General features: G+C 68.0%; 1 protein-coding gene across 1 annotated transcript in view; it reads right to left on the minus strand.

Moving 5' to 3' along the window:
- The window catches only part of LOC140387330 (aminopeptidase N-like), a 272,573-nt gene that overhangs the window by 163,549 nt on the left and 89,600 nt on the right, over window positions 1-19,424 (minus strand). Inside the window, exons 7-9 of the mRNA XM_072470259.1 lie at window positions 7,057-7,200; window positions 6,898-6,963; window positions 6,747-6,812 (exon numbers count right to left, since the gene is read on the minus strand). Of these exons, the coding sequence (XP_072326360.1) occupies window positions 6,747-6,812; window positions 6,898-6,963; window positions 7,057-7,200 (276 nt within the window). The remainder of the gene's footprint in view (window positions 1-6,746; window positions 6,813-6,897; window positions 6,964-7,056; window positions 7,201-19,424) is intronic.

Here is a 19,424-nt window from a genome sequence, read left to right on the forward strand (position 1 = left end):
GGCTACCCTCTTACTTTTTATGTAAGTGTAAAAAGCCTTGGGATTTTCCTTAACCCTATTTGCCAATGCCTTTTCATGACCCCTTCTAGCCCTCCTGACTCCTTGCTTAAGTTCCTTCCTACTTTCCTTATATGCCACACAGGCTTCGTCTGTTCCCAGCCTTTTAGCCCTGACAAATGCCTCCTTTTTCTTTTTGACGAGGCCTACAATATCACTCGTCATCCAAGGTTCCCGAAAATTGCCGTATTTATCTTTCTTCCTCACAGGAACATGCCTGTCCTGTATTCCTTTCAACTGACACTTGAAAGCCTCCCACATGTCAGATGTTGATTTGCCCTCAAACATCCGCCCCCAATCTATGTTCTTCAGTTCCCGCCTAATATTGTTATAATTAGCCTTCCCCCAATTTAGCACATTCATCCTCGGACCACTCTTATCCTTGTCCACCAGTACTTTAAAACTTACTGAATTGTGGTCACTGTTACCGAAATGCTCCCCTACTGAAACATCTACCACCTGGCCGGGCTCATTCCCCAATACCAGGTCCAGTACCGCCCCTTCCCTAGTTGGACTGTTTACATATTGTTTTAAGAAGCCCTCCTGGATGCTCCTTACAAACTCTGCCCCGTCTAAGCCCCTGGCACTAAGTGAGTCCCAGTCAATATTGGGGAAGTTGAAGTCTCCCATCACCACAACCCTGTTGTTTTTACTCTTTTCCAAAATCTGTCTACCTATCTGCTCCTCTATCTCCCGCTGGCTGTTGGGAGGCCTGTAGTATACCCCCAACATTGTGACTGCACCCTTCTTATTCCTGATCTCTACCCATATAGCCTCACTGCCCTCTGAGGTGTCCTCTCGCTGTATAGCTGTGATACTCTCCTGAACAAGTAGCGCAACTCCGCCTCCCCTTTTACATCCCCCTCTATCCCGCCTGAAACATCTAAATCCTGGAACGTTTAGCTGCCAATCCTGCCCTTCCCTCAACCAGGTCTCTGTAATGGCAACAACATCATAGTTCCAAGTAGTAATCCAAGCTCTAAGTTCATCTGCCTTACCCGTAATGCTCCTTGCATTAAAACATATGCACTTCAGGCCACCAGACCCGCTGTGTTCAGCAACTTCTCCCCGTCTGCGCTGCCTCAGAGCCACACTGTCCCTATTCCCTAGTTCTCCCTCAATGCTCTCACCTTCTGACCTATTGCTCCCGTGCCCACCCCCCTGCCATACTAGTTTAAACCCTCCCGTGTGACACTAGCAAACCTCGCGGCCAGGATATTTATGCCTCTCCGGTTTAGATGCAACCCGTCCATCTTATACAGGTCACACCTGCCCCGGAAGAGCTCCCAGTGGTCCAGATAACAGAAACCCTCCCTCCTACACCAGCTGTTTAGCCACGTGTTTGTCTGCTCTATCTTCCTATTTCTAGCCTCACTGGCACGTGGCACAGGGAGTAATCCCGAGATTACAACCCTCGAGGTCCTGTCTTTTAACTTTCTGAAGCAGATATAGTTTGTTGGCAGTTGTGTCGCTGTCTGGGGGGCTTCTGTCAGGGCCCGGGGCAGTAGCGGGGGGTGGCCTCGAGGTGGGCGTATTGTCGGGAGGACGGGCAGGGAACACCATTGCCGCAGCCGGGAAGGCAGACATGCAGCTGCACGCACCGTTAACAGTCCACTGTGAACCTGGGGCTACGAGTCATATAGCACCCCCCCCCCTCCCCCAGGACACCCCACTAGGTGCCCTCTGACTCCAACTGCCTGTGGAAGTAGTTGAGTCGGAAACATTAGGGACCTTCAAGCAGCTATTGGATAGATACATGGATTACAGTAAAATGATATAGTGTAGATTTATTTGTTCTTGAGGGCAGCACGGTAGCATTGTGGATAGCGCAATTGCTTCACAGCTCCAGGGTCCCAGGTTCGATTCCGGCTTGGGTCATTGTCTGTGCGGAGTCTGCACGTCCTCCCCGTGTGTGCGTGGGTTTCCTCCGGGTGCTCCGGTTTCCTCCCACAGTCCAAAGATGTGCAGGTTAGGTGAATTGGCCAATGATAAATTGCCCTTAATGTCCAAATTGCCCTTGGTGTTGGGTGAAGGTGTTGAGTTTGGGTAGGGTGCTCTTTCCAAGAGCTGGTGCAGACTCAAAGGGCCGAATGGCCTCCTTCTGCACTGTAAATTCAATGATAATCTATGATTAATCTAGGACAAAGGTTCGGCACAACATCGTGGGCCGAAGGGCCTGTTCTGTGCTGTATTTTCTATGTTCTATGTTCTAACTAACCCATCAACGGGATGGGCACGCACCAGCATAACCAGGGCCATCTGCTTGGCCGGAATGAGGGTTTGTGCAGTGGCCACATGCAGCTCCTGTTTGCCAGGCACTCGAGCGCCAATCCCGGCCCCAGGTCACTGTCCGTGTGGAGTTTGCACATTCTCCCCGTGTTTGCGTGGGTTTCACCCCCACAACCCAAAGATGTGCAGGTTGATGGATTGGCCACGCTAAATTGCCCCTTAATTGGAAAAATTGTAATTGGGTACTCTAAATTTATTTTTAAAAAAGAAAAAGAAAGTAATTGCCCCAGTTCCAGGTGGCGCCTGTGTCAGCCAATCAGGGTGTCCTGAATCGCTCCGGGGCAGAAACTCCCGTCACTCAGTCCCACCTCGTCTCTGAAACAGAGATTCCTCCATAATCAAGACAGCCTCCAGCAAAGGGTTTATTGACTTACCTGTACCCTACCCCCTAAACCCCTCACTCACCTCTAAACCCCCTCACTCACCCCCAAAACCCCTCACTCACCCCGTAAACCCCTCACTCACCCCCTAAACCCCTCACTCACCTCTAAACCCCCTCACTTACCCCCAAAACCCCTCACTCACCCCGTAAACCCCTCACTCGCCCCCTAAACCCCTCACTCATCTCTAAACCCCCTCACTCACCTCTAAACCCCCTCACTCACCCCCAAAACCCCTCACTCACCCCGTAAACCCCCTCACTCGCCTCTAAACCCCCTCACTCACCCCGTAAACCCCCTCACTCACCCCCTACTCCCTCACTCACCCCCAAAACCCCTCACTCACCCCGTAAACCCCCTCACTCACCCCGTAAACCCCCTCACTCACCCCGTAAACCTCCTCACTCGCCTCTAAACCCCCTCACTCACCCCCTAAACCCCCCACTCACCCTGTAAACCCCCTCACTCACCCCCTACTCCCTCACTCACCCCCAAAACCCCTCACTCACCCCCAAAACCCCTCACTCACCCCGTAAACCCCCTCACTCACCCCGTAAACCCCCCACTCACCCCGTATACCCCCTCACTCACCCCCTACTCCCTCACTCACCCCCAAAACCCCTCACTCACCCCTAAACCCCCTCACTCACCCCGTAAACCCCCCACTCACCCCGTAAACCCCCTCACTCACCCCCTACTCCCTCACTCACCCCCAAAACCCCTCACTCACCCCTAAACCCCCTCACTCACCCCTAAACCCCCTCACTCGCCTCTAAACCCCCTCACTCACCCCTAAACCCCTCACTCACCCCGTAAACCCCCTCACTCACCCCTAAACCCCCTCACTCACCCCGTAAACCCCCCCACTCACCCCGTAAACCCCCTCACCCACCCCCTACTCCCTCACTCACCCCCAAAACCCCTCACTCACCCCGTAAACCCCCTCACTCGCCTCTAAACCCCCTCACTCGCCTCTAAACCCCCTCACTCACCCCCAAACCCCCCCACTCACCCCATAAACCCCCTCACTCACCCCATAAAACCCCTCACTCACCCCTAAACCCCCTCACTCACCCCTAAACCCCCTCACTCGCCCCTAAACCCCTCACCCACCCCCTAAACCCCCTCACTCGCCCCTAAACCCCTCACTCACCCCTAAACCCCCTCACTCACCCCTAAACCCCCTCACTCGCCCCTAAACCCCTCACTCACCCCCTAAACCCCCTCACTCACCCCTAAACCCCCTCACTCACCCCTAAACCCCTCACTCACCCCCAAAACCCCCTCACTCACCCCCCACTCCCTCACTCACCCCCTAAACCCCTCACTCACCCCCTAAACCCCCTCACTCACACCCAAAACCTCCTCACTTACCCCCCACTCCCTCACTCACCCCCTAAACCCCCTCACTCACCCCCTAAACCCCCTCACTCACCCCCTAAACCCCCTCACTCACCCCCTAAACCCCCTCACTCACCCCCTAAACCCCCTCACTCACCCCCTAAACCCCCTCACTCACCCCTAAACCCCCTCACTCACCACTAAACCCCCTCACTCACCCCTAAACCCCTCACTCACCCCTAAACCCCCTCACTCACCCCTAAACCCCCTCACTCGCCCCTAAACCCCTCACTCACCCCCTAAACCCCCCCACTCACCCCTAAACCCCCTCACTCACCCCTAAACCCCTCACTCAGCCCCAAAACCCCCTCACTCACCCCCCACTCCCTCACTCACCCCCTAAACCCCCTCACTCACCCCCTAAACCCCCTCACTCACCCCCCACTCCCTCACTCACCCCCTAAACCCCCTCACTCACCCCCTAAACCCCCTCACTCACCCCCTAAACCCCCTCACTCACCCCCTAAACCCCCTCACTCACCCCCTAAACCCCCTCACTCACCCCCTAAACCCCCTCACTCACCCCCTAAACCCCCTCACTCACCCCCTACTCCCTCACGCACCCCCTAAACCCCCTCACTCACCCCCTAAACCCCCTCACTCACCCCTAAACCCCCTCACTCGCCCCTAAACCCCTCACTCACCCCCTAAACCCCCCCACTCACCCCTAAACCCCCTCACTCACCCCTAAACCCCTCACTCAGCCCCAAAACCCCCTCACTCACCCCCCACTCCCTCACTCACCCCCTAAACCCCCTCACTCACCCCCTAAACCCCCTCACTCACCCCCCACTCCCTCACTCACCCCCTAAACCCCCTCACTCACCCCCTAAACCCCCTCACTCACCCCCTAAACCCCCTCACTCACCCCCTAAACCCCCTCACTCACCCCCTAAACCCCCTCACTCACCCCCTAAACCCCCTCACTCACCCCCTAAACCCCCCCACTCACCCCTAAACCCCCTCACTCACCCCTAAACCCCTCACTCAGCCCCAAAACCCCCTCACTCACCCCCCACTCCCTCACTCACCCCCTAAACCCCCTCACTCACCCCCTAAACCCCCTCACTCACCCCCCACTCCCTCACTCACCCCCTAAACCCCCTCACTCACCCCCTAAACCCCCTCACTCACCCCTAAACCCCCTCACTCACCCCTAAACCCCCTCACTCGCCCCTAAACCCCTCACTCACCCCCTAAACCCCCCCACTCACCCCTAAACCCCTCACTCAGCCCCAAAACCCCCTCACTCACCCCCCACTCCCTCACTCACCCCCTAAACCCCCTCACTCACCCCCTAAACCCCCTCACTCACCCCCTAAACCCCCTCACTCACCCCCTAAACCCCCCCACTCACCCCTAAACCCCCTCACTCACCACTAAACCCCCTCACTCACCCCCTAAACCCCCCCACTCACCCCTAAACCCCCTCACTCACCACTAAACCCCCTCACTCACCCCCTAAACCCCCCCACTCACCCCTAAACCCCCCCACTCACCACTAAACCCCCTCACTCACCCCTAAACCCCTCACTCACCCCTAAACCCCCTCACTCACCCCTAAACCCCCTCACTCGCCCCTAAACCCCTCACTCACCCCCTAAACCCCCCCACTCACCCCTAAACCCCCTCACTCACCCCTAAACCCCTCACTCACCCCCAAAACCCCCTCACTCACCCCCCACTCCCTCACTCACCCCCTAAACCCCTCACTCACCCCCTAAACCCCCTCACTCACCCCCAAAACCCCCTCACTCACCCCCCACTCCCTCACTCACCCCCTAAACCCCTCACTCAGCCCCAAAACCCCCTCACTCACCCCCCACTCCCTCACTCACCCCCTAAACCCCCTCACTCACCCCCTAAACCCCCTCACTCACCCCCTAAACCCCCTCACTCACCCCCTAAACCCCCTCACTCACCCCCTAAACCCCCTCACTCACCCCCTACTCCCTCACGCACCCCTAAACCCCCTCACTCACCACTAAACCCCCTCACTCACCCCTAAACCCCTCACTCACCCCTAAACCCCCTCACTCACCCCCTAAACCCCTCACTCAGCCCCAAAACCCCCTCACTCACCCCTAAACCCCTCACTCAGCCCCAAAACCCCCTCACTCACCCCCCACTCCCTCACTCACCCCCTAAACCCCCTCACTCACCCCCTAAACCCCCTCACTCACCCCCTAAACCCCCTCACGCACCCCCTAAACCCCCTCACTCACCCCCTAAACCCCCTCACTCACCCCCTAAACCCCCTCACTCACCCCCTAAACCCCCTCACTCACCCCCTAAACCCCCTCACGCACCCCCTAAACCCCCTCACTCACCCCCTAAACCCCCTCACTCACCCCCTAAACCCCCTCACGCACCCCCTAAACCCCCTCACTCACCCCCTAAACCCCCTCACTCACCCCCCACTCCCTCACGCACCCCTCAGATGCTCTGCCCTAAAACTGGACGGGGCAGATTTGACATTTTTAACAATTTATGATTTCCACAGTTTAGAAAAGATGTGAAGGTTTTGGAGACGGTGCAGGGTCGATAAATTTATTCTTAAATAATATTACTGTTATTAAATGTTAGAAATTATTTATTTCAATCCTTTAAGATACATACCGTCTGCAGGTGATCGAAGAGATCTTTATATACTGTGTTCCCATATGAAAATTGGCGAAGATAGGACTATAAAAAAGACAGGAAATTATGAAAATTTGAGCAGCAGAAATATTTCTGCATTAATTGAGACAAATTCAACATTCAGACTTACAGTGAGTCCTTTTTTGAACACAGTTTCTGTGAGGAAGTTGGACAACATGCGGAGAACAGACGCCCCCTGGAAAGGAAATTATTCAAAATGTGTTAGCTTGAGACTGACCAAGTTACAGGACTTTGGGTTAGGGTTAGGAAGGTTTAGTGGAGGACTTGCCTTGCTGTAGGAAATGGAATCAAACACTTCGTTGATTTCTGCAGGCGTGTTAATTTCATTTTCTTTGGAGGAAAGGGGATGAGATGAAGCTAAGGCATCAATAGCAAACACTCGGTAAACATCATCCAGGACAATCAGGTCTTTCTGTGGAAAAGGAAAACGATTGTAAACTGACTAATAGGAAAACAGGGATTTCACCTTGATACAGCGGGAAGAGAGGATCCCGGGAGACTCAAAAAGAAGTTAAACAGGAATAATTCAGCCAGCTTGGATCAAATGATGAATTTGAATAAATTGAATTCTGATTCAGAAAAATCTATAATGTTCGGACTTTTCTTCCGTCGGGACTCTGTTCCGCAGACAGCACATCGGTGAGATTCCCGGCGGCTTGGGGGGGTCGGCTGCAATGGGAAAAGCCACTGACAAGCAGAAGGGATAGAGGATCCCACGGACAAGAAACAGCGTGGGTGGGGGACCCGGCAAAACCCACGGCAAGGGAGCAGCGTGGACAGGGAACGGCGCGGACAGGGAACAGCGCGGACAGGGAACGGCGCGGACAGGGAGCAGCGTGGACAGGGAGCGGCGCGGACAGGGAGTGGCGCGGACAGGGAGCGGCGCGGACAGGGAGTGGCGCGGACAGGGAGTGGCGCGGACAGGGAGCGGCGCGGACAGGGAGTGGCGCGGACAGGGAACGGCGCGGACAGGGAGTGGCGCGGACAGGGAGCGGCGCGGACAGGGAGCGGCGCGGACAGGGAACGGCGCGGACAGGGAACGGCGCGGACAGGGAGCGGCGCGGACAGAGAGCGGCGCGGACAGAGAGCGGCGCGGACAGGGAACGGCGCGGACAGGGAGCGGCGCGGACAGGGAGCGGCGCGGACAGGGAGTGGCGCGGACAGGGAGCGGCGCGGACAGGGAGTGGCGCGGACAGGGAGCGGCGCGGACAGGGAGCGGCGCGGACAGGGAGCGGCGCGGACAGGGAGCGGCGCGGACAGAGAGCGGCGCGGACAGAGAACGGCGCGGTCAGGGAGCGGCGCAGACAGGGAACGGCGCGGACAGGGAACGGCGCGGACAGGGAACGGCGCGGACAGGGAACGGCGCGGACAGGGAACGGCGCGGACAGGGAACGGCGCGGACAGGGAGGGGCGCGGACAGGGAGGGGCGCGGACAGGGAACGGCGCGGACAGGGAACGGCGCGGACAGGGAGGGGCGCGGACAGGGAACGGCGCGGACAGGGAACGGCGCGGACAGGGAGCGGCGCGGACAGGGAGCGGCGCGGACAGGGAGCGGCGCGGACAGGGAACGGCGCGGACAGGGAACGGCGCGGACAGGGAACGGCGCGGACAGGGAGCGGCGCGGACAGGGAGCGGCGCGGACAGGGAGCGGCGCGGACAGGGAACGGCGCGGACAGGGAACGGCGCGGACAGGGAACGGCGCGGACAGGGAACGGCGCGGACAGGGAACGGCGCGGACAGGGAGCGGCGCGGACAGGGAGCGGCGCGGACAGGGAGCGGCGCGGACAGGGAGCGGCGCGGACAGGGAACGGCGCGGACAGGGAACGGCGCGGACAGGGAGCGGCGCGGACAGGGAGCGGCGCGGACAGGGAGCGGCGCGGACAGGGAGCGGCGCGGACAGGGAGCGGCGCGGACAGGGAGCGGCGCGGACAGGGAGCGGCGCGGACAGGGAGCGGCGCGGACAGGGAGGGGCGCGGACAGGGAACGGCGCGGACAGGGAGCGGCGCGGACAGGGAACGGCGCGGACAGGGAACGGCGCGGACAGGGAACGGCGCGGACAGGGAACGGCGCGGACAGGGAACGGCGCGGACAGGGAACGGCGCGGACAGGGAACGGCGCGGACAGGGAACGGCGCGGACAGGGAACGGCGCGGACAGGGAGTGGCGCGGACAGGGAACGGCGCGGACAGGGAGTGGCGCGGACAGGGAGCGGCGCGGACAGGGAACGGCGCGGACAGGGAGCGGCGCGGACAGGGGGGGCGCGGACAGGGAATGGCGCGGACAGGGAACGGCGCGGACAGGGAGCGGCGCGGACAGGGAGGGGCGCGGACAGGGAGGGGCGCAGACAGGGAGGGGCGCAGACAGGGAATGGCGCGGACAGGGAGCGGCGCGGACAGGGAGCGGCGCGGACAGGGAGCGGCGCGGACAGAGAGCGGCGCGGACAGAGAGCGGCGCGGACAGGGAATGGCGCGGACAGGGGGGGCGCGGACAGGGAATGGCGCGGACAGGGAATGGCGCGGACAGGGAGCGGCGCGGACAGGGAGGGGCGCGGACAGGGAGCGGCGCGGACAGGGAGCGGCGCGGACAGGGAGCGGCGCGGACAGAGAGTGGCGCGGACAGGGAACGGCGCGGACAGAGAGCGGCGCGGACAGGGAGTGGCGCGGACAGGGAACGGCGCGGACAGAGAGCGGCGCGGACAGGGAATGGCGCGGACAGGGAACGGCGCGGACAGGGAACGGCGCGGACAGGGAACGGCGCGGACAGGGAACGGCGCGGACAGGGAACGGCGCGGACAGGGAACGGCGCGGACAGGGAGGGGCGCGGACAGGGAGGGGCGCGGACAGGGAACGGCGCGGACAGGGAACGGCGCGGACAGGGAGGGGCGCGGACAGGGAACGGCGCGGACAGGGAACGGCGCGGACAGGGAGCGGCGCGGACAGGGAGCGGCGCGGACAGGGAGCGGCGCGGACAGGGAACGGCGCGGACAGGGAACGGCGCGGACAGGGAACGGCGCGGACAGGGAGCGGCGCGGACAGGGAGCGGCGCGGACAGGGAGCGGCGCGGACAGGGAACGGCGCGGACAGGGAACGGCGCGGACAGGGAACGGCGCGGACAGGGAACGGCGCGGACAGGGAACGGCGCGGACAGGGAGCGGCGCGGACAGGGAGCGGCGCGGACAGGGAGCGGCGCGGACAGGGAGCGGCGCGGACAGGGAACGGCGCGGACAGGGAACGGCGCGGACAGGGAGCGGCGCGGACAGGGAGCGGCGCGGACAGGGAGCGGCGCGGACAGGGAGCGGCGCGGACAGGGAGCGGCGCGGACAGGGAGCGGCGCGGACAGGGAGCGGCGCGGACAGGGAGCGGCGCGGACAGGGAGGGGCGCGGACAGGGAACGGCGCGGACAGGGAGCGGCGCGGACAGGGAACGGCGCGGACAGGGAACGGCGCGGACAGGGAACGGCGCGGACAGGGAACGGCGCGGACAGGGAACGGCGCGGACAGGGAACGGCGCGGACAGGGAACGGCGCGGACAGGGAACGGCGCGGACAGGGAGTGGCGCGGACAGGGAACGGCGCGGACAGGGAGTGGCGCGGACAGGGAGCGGCGCGGACAGGGAACGGCGCGGACAGGGAGCGGCGCGGACAGGGGGGGCGCGGACAGGGAAATGGCGCGGACAGGGAACGGCGCGGACAGGGAGCGGCGCGGACAGGGAGGGGCGCGGACAGGGAGGGGCGCAGACAGGGAATGGCGCGGACAGGGAGCGGCGCGGACAGGGAGCGGCGCGGACAGGGAGCGGCGCGGACAGAGAGCGGCGCGGACAGAGAGCGGCGCGGACAGGGAATGGCGCGGACAGGGGGGGCGCGGACAGGGAATGGCGCGGACAGGGAATGGCGCGGACAGGGAGCGGCGCGGACAGGGAGGGGCGCGGACAGGGAGCGGCGCGGACAGGGAGCGGCGCGGACAGGGAGCGGCGCGGACAGAGAGTGGCGCGGACAGGGAACGGCGCGGACAGAGAGCGGCGCGGACAGGGAGTGGCGCGGACAGGGAACGGCGCGGACAGAGAGCGGCGCGGACAGGGAATGGCGCGGACGGAACGGCGCGGACAGAGAGCGGCGCGGACAGGGAACGGCGCGGACAGGGAGCGGCGCGGACAGAGAGCGGCGCGGACAGAGAGCGGCGCGGACAGAGAGCGGCGCGGACAGAGAGCGGCGCGGACAGGGAGCGGCGCGGACAGGGAACGGCGCGGACAGGGAACGGCGCGGACAGGGAGCGGCGCGGACAGGGAACGGCGCGGACAGTGAGCGGCGCGGACAGGGAACGGCGCGGACAGGGAACGGCGCGGACAGGGAGCGGCGCGGACAGGGAAAGGCGCGGACAGGGAGCGGCGCGGACAGGGAGCGGCGCGGACAGGGAACGGCGCGGACAGGGAGCGGCGCGGACAGGGAAAGGCGCGGACAGGGAGCGGCGCGGACAGAGAGCGGCGCGGACAGGGAACGGCGTGGACAGAGAGCGGCGCGGACAGGGAACGGCGCGGACAGAGAGCGGCGCGGACAGGGAACGGCGCGGACAGAGAGCGGCGCGGACAGGGAACGGCGCGGACAGGGAGCGGCGCGGACAGGGAAAGGCGCGGACAGGGAAAGGCGCGGACAGGGAGCGGCGCGGACAGGGAGCGGCGCGGACAGAGAGCGGCGCGGACAGGGAGCGACGCGGACAGGGAGAGGCGCGGACAGGGAGCGGCGCGGACAGGGAGCGGCGCGGACAGGGAGCGGCGCGGACAGAGAGCGGCGCGGACAGGGAGCGGCGCGGACAGTGAGCGGCGCGGACAGGGAGCGGCGCGGACAGGGAACGGCGCGGACAGGGAGCGGCGCGGACAGGGAGCGGCGCGGACAGGGACTGGCGCGGACAGGGAGCGGCGCGGACAGGGAGCGGCGCGGACAGGGAACGGCGCGGACAGGGAGCGGCGCGGACAGGGAACGGCGCGGACAGGGAGCGGCGCGGACAGGGAGCGGCGCGGACAGGGAGCGGCGCGGACAGAGAGCGGCGCGGACAGGGAGCGGCGCGGACAGGGAACGGCGCGGACAGGGAGCGGCGCGGACAGGGAGCGGCGCGGACAGGGAGCGGCGCGGACAGGGAGCGGCGCGGACAGGGAGCATCGCGGACAGGGAGCGGCGCGGACAGGGAACGGCGCGGACAGGGAGCGGCGCGGACAGGGACCGGCGCGGACAGGGACCGGCGCGGACAGGGACCGGCGCGGACAGGGAGCGGCGCGGACAGGGAGCGGCGCGGACAGGGAACGGCGCGGACAGGGAGCGGCTGCGGACAGGGAACGGCGCGGACAGAGAGCGGCGCGGACAGGGAATGGCGCGGACAGGGAGCGGCGCGGACAGGGAGCGGCGCGGACAGGGAGTGGCGCGGACAGGGAATGGCGCGGACAGGGAGCGGCGCGGACAGGGAGCGGCGCGGACAGGGAGTGGCGCGGACAGGGAGTGGCGCGGACAGGGAATGGCGCGGACAGGGAATGGCGCGGACAGGGAGCGGCGCGGACAGGGAACGGCGCGGACAGGGAGCGGCGCGGACAGGGAGTGGCGCGGACAGGGAATGGCGCGGACAGGGAGCGGCGCGGACAGAGAATGGCGCGGACAGGGAGCGGCGCGGACAGGGAGCGGCGCGGACAGGGAGTGGCGCGGACAGGGAGCGGCGCGGACAGGGAACGGCGCGGACAGGGAGTGGCGCGGACAGGGAATGGCGCGGACAGGGAGCGGCGCGGACAGGGAGCGGCCGCGGACAGGGAACGGCGTGGACAGAGAGCGGCGCGGACAGGGAACGGCGCGGACAGAGAGCGGCGCGGACAGGGAACGGCGCGGACAGAGAGCGGCGCGGACAGGGAACGGCGCGGACAGGGAGCGGCGCGGACAGGGAAAGGCGCGGACAGGGAAAGGCGCGGACAGGGAGCGGCGCGGACAGGGAGCGGCGCGGACAGAGAGCGGCGCGGACAGGGAGCGACGCGGACAGGGAGAGGCGCGGACAGGGAGCGGCGCGGACAGGGAGCGGCGCGGACAGGGAGCGGCGCGGACAGAGAGCGGCGCGGACAGGGAGCGGCGCGGACAGAGAGCGGCGCGGACAGGGAGCGGCGCGGACAGGGAACGGCGCGGACAGGGAGCGGCGCGGACAGGGAGCGGCGCGGACAGGGACTGGCGCGGACAGGGAGCGGCGCGGACAGGGAGCGGCGCGGACAGGGAACGGCGCGGACAGGGAGCGGCGCGGACAGGGAACGGCGCGGACAGGGAGCGGCGCGGACAGGGAGCGGCGCGGACAGGGAGTGGCGCGGACAGAGAGCGGCGCGGACAGGGAGCGGCGCGGACAGGGAACGGCGCGGACAGGGAGCGGCGCGGACAGGGAGCGGCGCGGACAGGGAGCGGCGCGGACAGGGAGCGGCGCGGACAGGGAGCATCGCGGACAGGGAGCGGCGCGGACAGGGAACGGCGCGGACAGGGAGCGGCGCGGACAGGGACCGGCGCGGACAGGGATCGGCGCGGACAGGGACCGGCGCGGACAGGGAGCGGCGCGGACAGGGAGCGGCGCGGACAGGGAACGGCGCGGACAGGGAGCGGCGCGGACAGGGAACGGCGCGGACAGAGAGCGGCGCGGACAGAGAGCGGCGCGGACAGGGAATGGCGCGGACAGGGAGCGGCGCGGACAGGGAGCGGCGCGGACAGGGAGTGGCGCGGACAGGGAATGGCGCGGACAGGGAGCGGCGCGGACAGGGAGCGGCGCGGACAGGGAGTGGCGCGGACAGGGAGTGGCGCGGACAGGGAATGGCGCGGACAGGGAATGGCGCGGACAGGGAGCGGCGCGGACAGGGAACGGCGCGGACAGGGAGCGGCGCGGACAGGGAGTGGCGCGGACAGGGAATGGCGCGGACAGGGAGCGGCGCGGACAGAGAATGGCGCGGACAGGGAGCGGCGCGGACAGGGAGCGGCGCGGACAGGGAGGGGCGCGGACAGGGAATGGCGCGGACAGGGAGCGGCGCGGACAGGGAGCGGCGCGGACAGGGAGCGGCGCGGACAGGGAGCGGCGCGGACAGGGAGTGGCGCGGACAGGGAGTGGCGCGGACAGGGAGCGGCGCGGACAGGGAGTGGCCGCGGACAGGGAATGGCGCGGACAGGAATGGCGCGGACAGGGAGTGGCGCGGACAGGGAATGGCGCGGACAGGGAGCGGCGCGGACAGGGAGCGGCGCGGACAGGGAGTGGCGCGGACAGGGAATGGCGCGGACAGGGAGCGGCGCGGACAGGGAGCGGCGCGGACAGGGAGTGGCGCGGACAGGGAGTGGCGCGGACAGGGAATGGCGCGGACAGGGAATGGCGCGGACAGGGAGCGGCGCGGACAGGGAATGGCGCGGACAGGGAGCGGCGCGGACAGGGAGTGGCGCGGACAGGGAGCGGCGCGGACAGGGAATGGCGCGGACAGGGAGCGGCGCGGACAGGGAGTGGTGCGGACAGGGAGTGGCGCGGACAGGGAATGGCGCGGACAGGGAATGGCGCGGACAGGGAATGGCGCGGACAGGGAATGGCGCGGACAGGGAATGGCGCGGACAGGGAATGGCGCGGACAGGGAGCGGAGCGGACAGGGAGCGGCGCGGACAGGGAATGGCGCGGACAGGGAGGGGCGCGGACAGGGAGTGGCGCGGACAGGGAACGGCGCGGACAGGGAGCGGCGCGGACAGGGAGCGGCGCGGACAGGGAGCGGCGCGGACAGGGAGCGGCGCGGACAGGGAATGGCGCGGACAGGGAGTGGCGCGGACAGGGAATGGCGCGGACAGGGAATGGCGCGGACAGGGAATGGCGCGGACAGGGAGTGGCGCGGACAGGGAATGGCGCGGACAGGGAACGGCGCGGACAGGGAGCGGCGCGGACAGGGAGCGGCGCGGACAGGGAGCGGCGCGGACAGGGAATGGCGCGGACAGGGAATGGCGCGGACAGGGAATGGCGCGGACAGGGAATGGCGCGGACAGGGAGTGGCGCGGACAGGGAATGGCGCGGACAGGGGAGCGGCGCGGACAGGGAGTGGCGCGGACAGGGAACGGCGCAGACAGGGAGTGGCGCGGACAGGGAATGGCGCGGACAGGGAGTGGCGCGGACAGGGAATGGCGCGGACAGGGAGCGGCGCGGACAGGGAAGGCGCGGACAGGGAGCGGCGCGGACAGGGAGCGGCGCGGACAGGGAGCGGCGCGGACAGGGAGCGGCGCGGACAGGGAGCGGCGCGGACAGGGAGCGGCGCGGACAGGGAACGGCGCGGACAGGGAGCGGCGCGGACAGGGAGCGGCGCGGACAGGGAACGGCGCGGACAGGGAGCGGCGCGGGACAGGGAGCGGCGCGGACAGAGAGCGGCGCGGACAGGGAGCGGCGCGGACAGGGAACGGCGCGGACAGGGAACGGCGCGGACAGGGAGCGGCGCGGACAGGGAGCGGCGCGGACAGGGAGCGGCGCGGACAGGGAACGGCGCGGACAGGGAATGGCGCGGACAGGGAGCGGCGCGGACAGGAGCGGCGCGGACAGGAACGGCGCGGACAGGGAGTGGCGCGGACAGGGAATGGCGCGGACAGGGAGCGGCGCGGACAGGGAGCGTCGCGGACAGGGAGCGGCGCGGACAGGGAGCGGCGCGGACAGGGAGCGGCGCGGACAGGGAGCGGCGCGGACAGGGAGCGGCGCGGACAGGGAGCGGCGCGGACAGGGAGCGCCGCGGACAGGGAGCGGCGCGGACAGGGAGGGGCGCGGACAGGGACGGCGCGGACAGGGAGCGGCGCGGACAGGGAGCGGCGCGGACAGGGAGCGGCGCGGACAGGGAACGGCGCGGACAGGGAGCGGCGCGGACAGAGAGCGGCGCGGACAGGGAGCGGCGCGGACAGGGAATGGCGCGGATAGAGAGCGGCGGGGACAGGGAATGGCGCGGACAGGGAGCGGCGCGGACAGGGAGTGGCGCGGACAGGGAGCGGCGCGGACAGGGAATGGCGCGGACAGGGAATGGCGCGGACAGGGAGCGGCGCGGACAGGGAATGGCGCGGACAGGGAGCGGCGCGGACAGGGAGCGCCGCGGACAGGGAGCGGCGCGGACAGGGAACGGCGCGGACAGGGAATGGCGCGGACAGGGAGCGGCTGCGGACAGGGAGGCGGCGCGGACAGGGAGCGGCGCGGACAGGAATGGCGCGGACAGGGAGCGGCGCGGACAGGGAGCGGCGCGGACAGGGAGTGGCGCGGACAGGGAGTGGCGCGGACAGGGAGTGGCGCGGACAGGGAGTGGCCGCGGACAGAGAGCGGCGCGGACAGAGAGCCGGCGCGGACAGGGAGCGGCGCGGACAGGGAACGCCGCGGACAGGGAACGGCGCGGACAGGGAGTGGCGCGGACAGGGAATGGCGCGGACAGGGAATGGCGCGGACAGGGAATGGCGCGGACAGGGAGTGGCGCGGACAGGGAATGGCGCGGACAGGGAGCGGCGCGGACAGGGAGCGGCGCGGACAGGGAATGGGCGGACAGGGAATGGCGCGGACAGGGAATGGCGCGGACAGGGAATGGCGCGGACAGGGAATGGCGCGGACAGGGAGCGGCGCGGACAGGGAGTGGCGCGGACAGGGAATGGCGCGGACAGGGAATGGCGCGGACAGGGAATGGCGCGGACAGGGAGTGGCGCGGACAGGGAATGGCGCGGACAGGGAATGGCGCGGACAGGGAGTGGCGCGGACAGGGAGTGGCGCGGACAGGGAGCGGCGGCGGACAGGGAATGGCGCGGACAGAGAGCGGCTCGCGGACAGGGAGCGGCGCGGACAGGGAATGGCGCGGACAGGGAACGGCGCGGACAGGGAACGGCGCGGACAGGGAACGGCGCGGACAGGGAGCGGCGCGGATAGGGAATGGCGCGGACAGGGAATGGCGCGGACAGGGAATGGGCGCGGACAGGGAGCGGCGCGGACAGGGAGTGGCGCGGACAGGGAGCGGCGCGGACAGGGAGCGGCGCGGACAGAGAGCGGCGCGGACAGGGAGTGGCGCGGACAGGGAATGGCGCGGACAGGGAGCGGCGCGGACAGGGAGCGGCGCGGACAGGAGTGGCGCGGACAGGGAGTGGCCGCGGACAGGGAGTGGCGCGGACAGGGAATGGCGCGGACAGGAGCGGCCGCGGACAGGGAGTGGCGCGGACAGGGAATGGCGCGGACAGGGAGCGGCGCGGACAGGGAGCGCCGCGGACAGGGAGCGGCGCGGACAGGAACGGCGCGGACAGGGAATGGCGCGGACAGGGAGCGGCGCGGACAGGGAGCGGCGCGGACAGGGAGTGGCGCGGACAGGGAGCGGCGCGGACAGGGAGCGGCGCGGACAGGGAGTGGCGCGGACAGGGAGTGGCGCGGACAGGGAGTGGCGCGGACAGGGAGTGCGCGGACAGAGAGCGGCGCGGACAGGGAGCGGCGCGGACAGGGAACGGCGCGGACAGGGAACGGCGCGGACAGGGAACGGCGCGGACAGGGAGTGGCGCGGACAGGGAATGGCGCGGACAGGGAATGGCGCGGACAGGAATGGCGCGGACAGGGAGCGGCGCGGACAGGGAATGGCGCGGACAGGGAGCGGCGCGGACAGGGAGCGGCGCGGACAGGGAGTGGCGCGGACAGGGAATGGCGCGGACAGGGAGCGGCGCGGACAGGGAGCGGCGCGGACAGGGAGTGGCGCGGACAGTGAGTGGCGCGGACAGGGAGCGGCGCGGACAGGGAGTGGCGCGGACAGGGGAATGGCGCGGACAGGGAATGGCGCGGACAGGGAATGGCGCGGACAGGGAGTGGTGCGGACAGGGAACGGCGCGGACAGGGAGCGGCGCGGACAGGGATGGCGCGGACAGAGAGCGGCGGGGGACAGGGAATGGCGCGGACAGGGAGCGGCGCGGACAGGGAGCGGCGCGGACAGGGAGCGGCGCGGACAGGGAGCGGCGCGGACAGGGAGCGCCGCGGACAGGGAGCGGCGCGGACAGGGAACGGTGCGGACAGGGAGCGGCGCGGACAGGGAACGGCACGGACAGGGAGCGGCGCGGACAGGGAGCGGCGCGGACAGGGAACGGCGCGGACAGGGAGCGGCGCGGACAGAGAGCGGCGCGGACAGGGAGCGGCGCGGACAGGGAATGGCGCGGACAGAGAGCGGCGGGGACAGGGAATGGCGCGGACAGGGAGCGGCGCGGACAGGGAGCGGCGCGGACAGGGAGTGGCGCGGACAGGGAATGGCGCGGACAGGGAGCGGCGCGGACAGGGAGCGGCGCGGACAGGGAGCGGCCGCGGACAGGGAATGGCGCGGTCAGGGAGCGGCGCGGACAGGGAGCGGGCGCGGACAGGGTAGTGGCGCGGACAGGGAGCGGCGCGGACAGGGAATGGCGCGGACAGGGAATGGCGCGGACAGGGAGCGGCGCGGACAGGGAATGGCGCTGGACAGGGAATGGCGCGGACAGGGAATGGCGCGGACAGGGAATGGCGCGGACAGGGAATGGGCGCGGACAGGGAGCGGCGCGGACAGGGAGCGGCGCGGACAGGGAGTGGCCGCGGACAGGGAAAGGCGTGGACATGGAATCACGCGGACAGGGAGTGGCGCGGACAGGGAATGGCGCGGACAGGGAATGGCGCGGACAGGGAGTGGCGCGGACAGGGAGTGGCGCGGACAGGGAGCGGCGCGGACAGGGAATGGCGCGGACAGAGAGCGGCGCGGACAGGGAACGGCGCGGACAGGGAATGGCGCGGACAGGGAACGGCGCGGACAGGGAACGGCGCGGACAGGGAACGGCGCGGACAGAGAGCGTCGCGGACAGGGAATGGCGCGGACAGGGAGTGGCGCGGACAGGGAGTGGCGCGGACAGGGAGTGGCGCGGACAGGGAGTGGCGCGGACAGGGAGTGGCGCGGACAGAGAGCGGCGCGGACAGGGAGTGGCGCGGACAGGGAGTGGCGCGGACAGAGAGCCGGCGCGGACAGGGAATGGCGCGGGGACAGAGAGCGGCGCGGACAGGGGAATGGCGCGGACAGAGAGCGGCGCGGACAGGAGCGGCGCGACAGGGAATGGCGCGGACAGAGAGCGGCGCGGACAGGGAATGGCGCGGACAGGGAGCGGCGCGGACAGGGAATGGCGCGGACAGGGAGTGGCGCGGACAGGGAGCGGCGCGGACAGGGAGTGGCGCGGACAGGGAGCGGCGCGGACAGGGGGAATGGCGCGGACAGGGAGTGGCGCGGACAGAGAGCGGCGCGGACAGGGAGTGGCGCGGACAGGGAGCGGCCGCGGACAGGGAGTGGCGCGGACAGAGAGCGGCGCGGACAGGGGAGTGGCGCGGACAGGGAGTGGCGCGGACAGGGAATGGCGCGGACAGAGAGCGGCGCGGACAGGGAATGGCGCGGACAGGGAGTGGCGCGGACAGGAGTGGCGCGGACAGGGAGTGGCGCGGACAGGAGTGGCGCGGGACAGGGAGTGGCGCGGACAGAGAGCGGCGCGACGGGTGGCGCGGACAGGGAGTGGCGCGGACAGAGAGCGGCGCGGACAGGAATGGCGCGGACAGAGAGCGGCGCGGACAGGGGAATGGCGCGGACAGAGAGCGGCGCGGACAGGGAGCGGCCGCGGACAGGGAATGGCG

Source organism: Scyliorhinus torazame, chromosome 12, assembly GCF_047496885.1.
Source record: "Scyliorhinus torazame isolate Kashiwa2021f chromosome 12, sScyTor2.1, whole genome shotgun sequence".
Classification (NCBI taxonomy): Eukaryota; Metazoa; Chordata; class Chondrichthyes; order Carcharhiniformes; family Scyliorhinidae; genus Scyliorhinus; species Scyliorhinus torazame.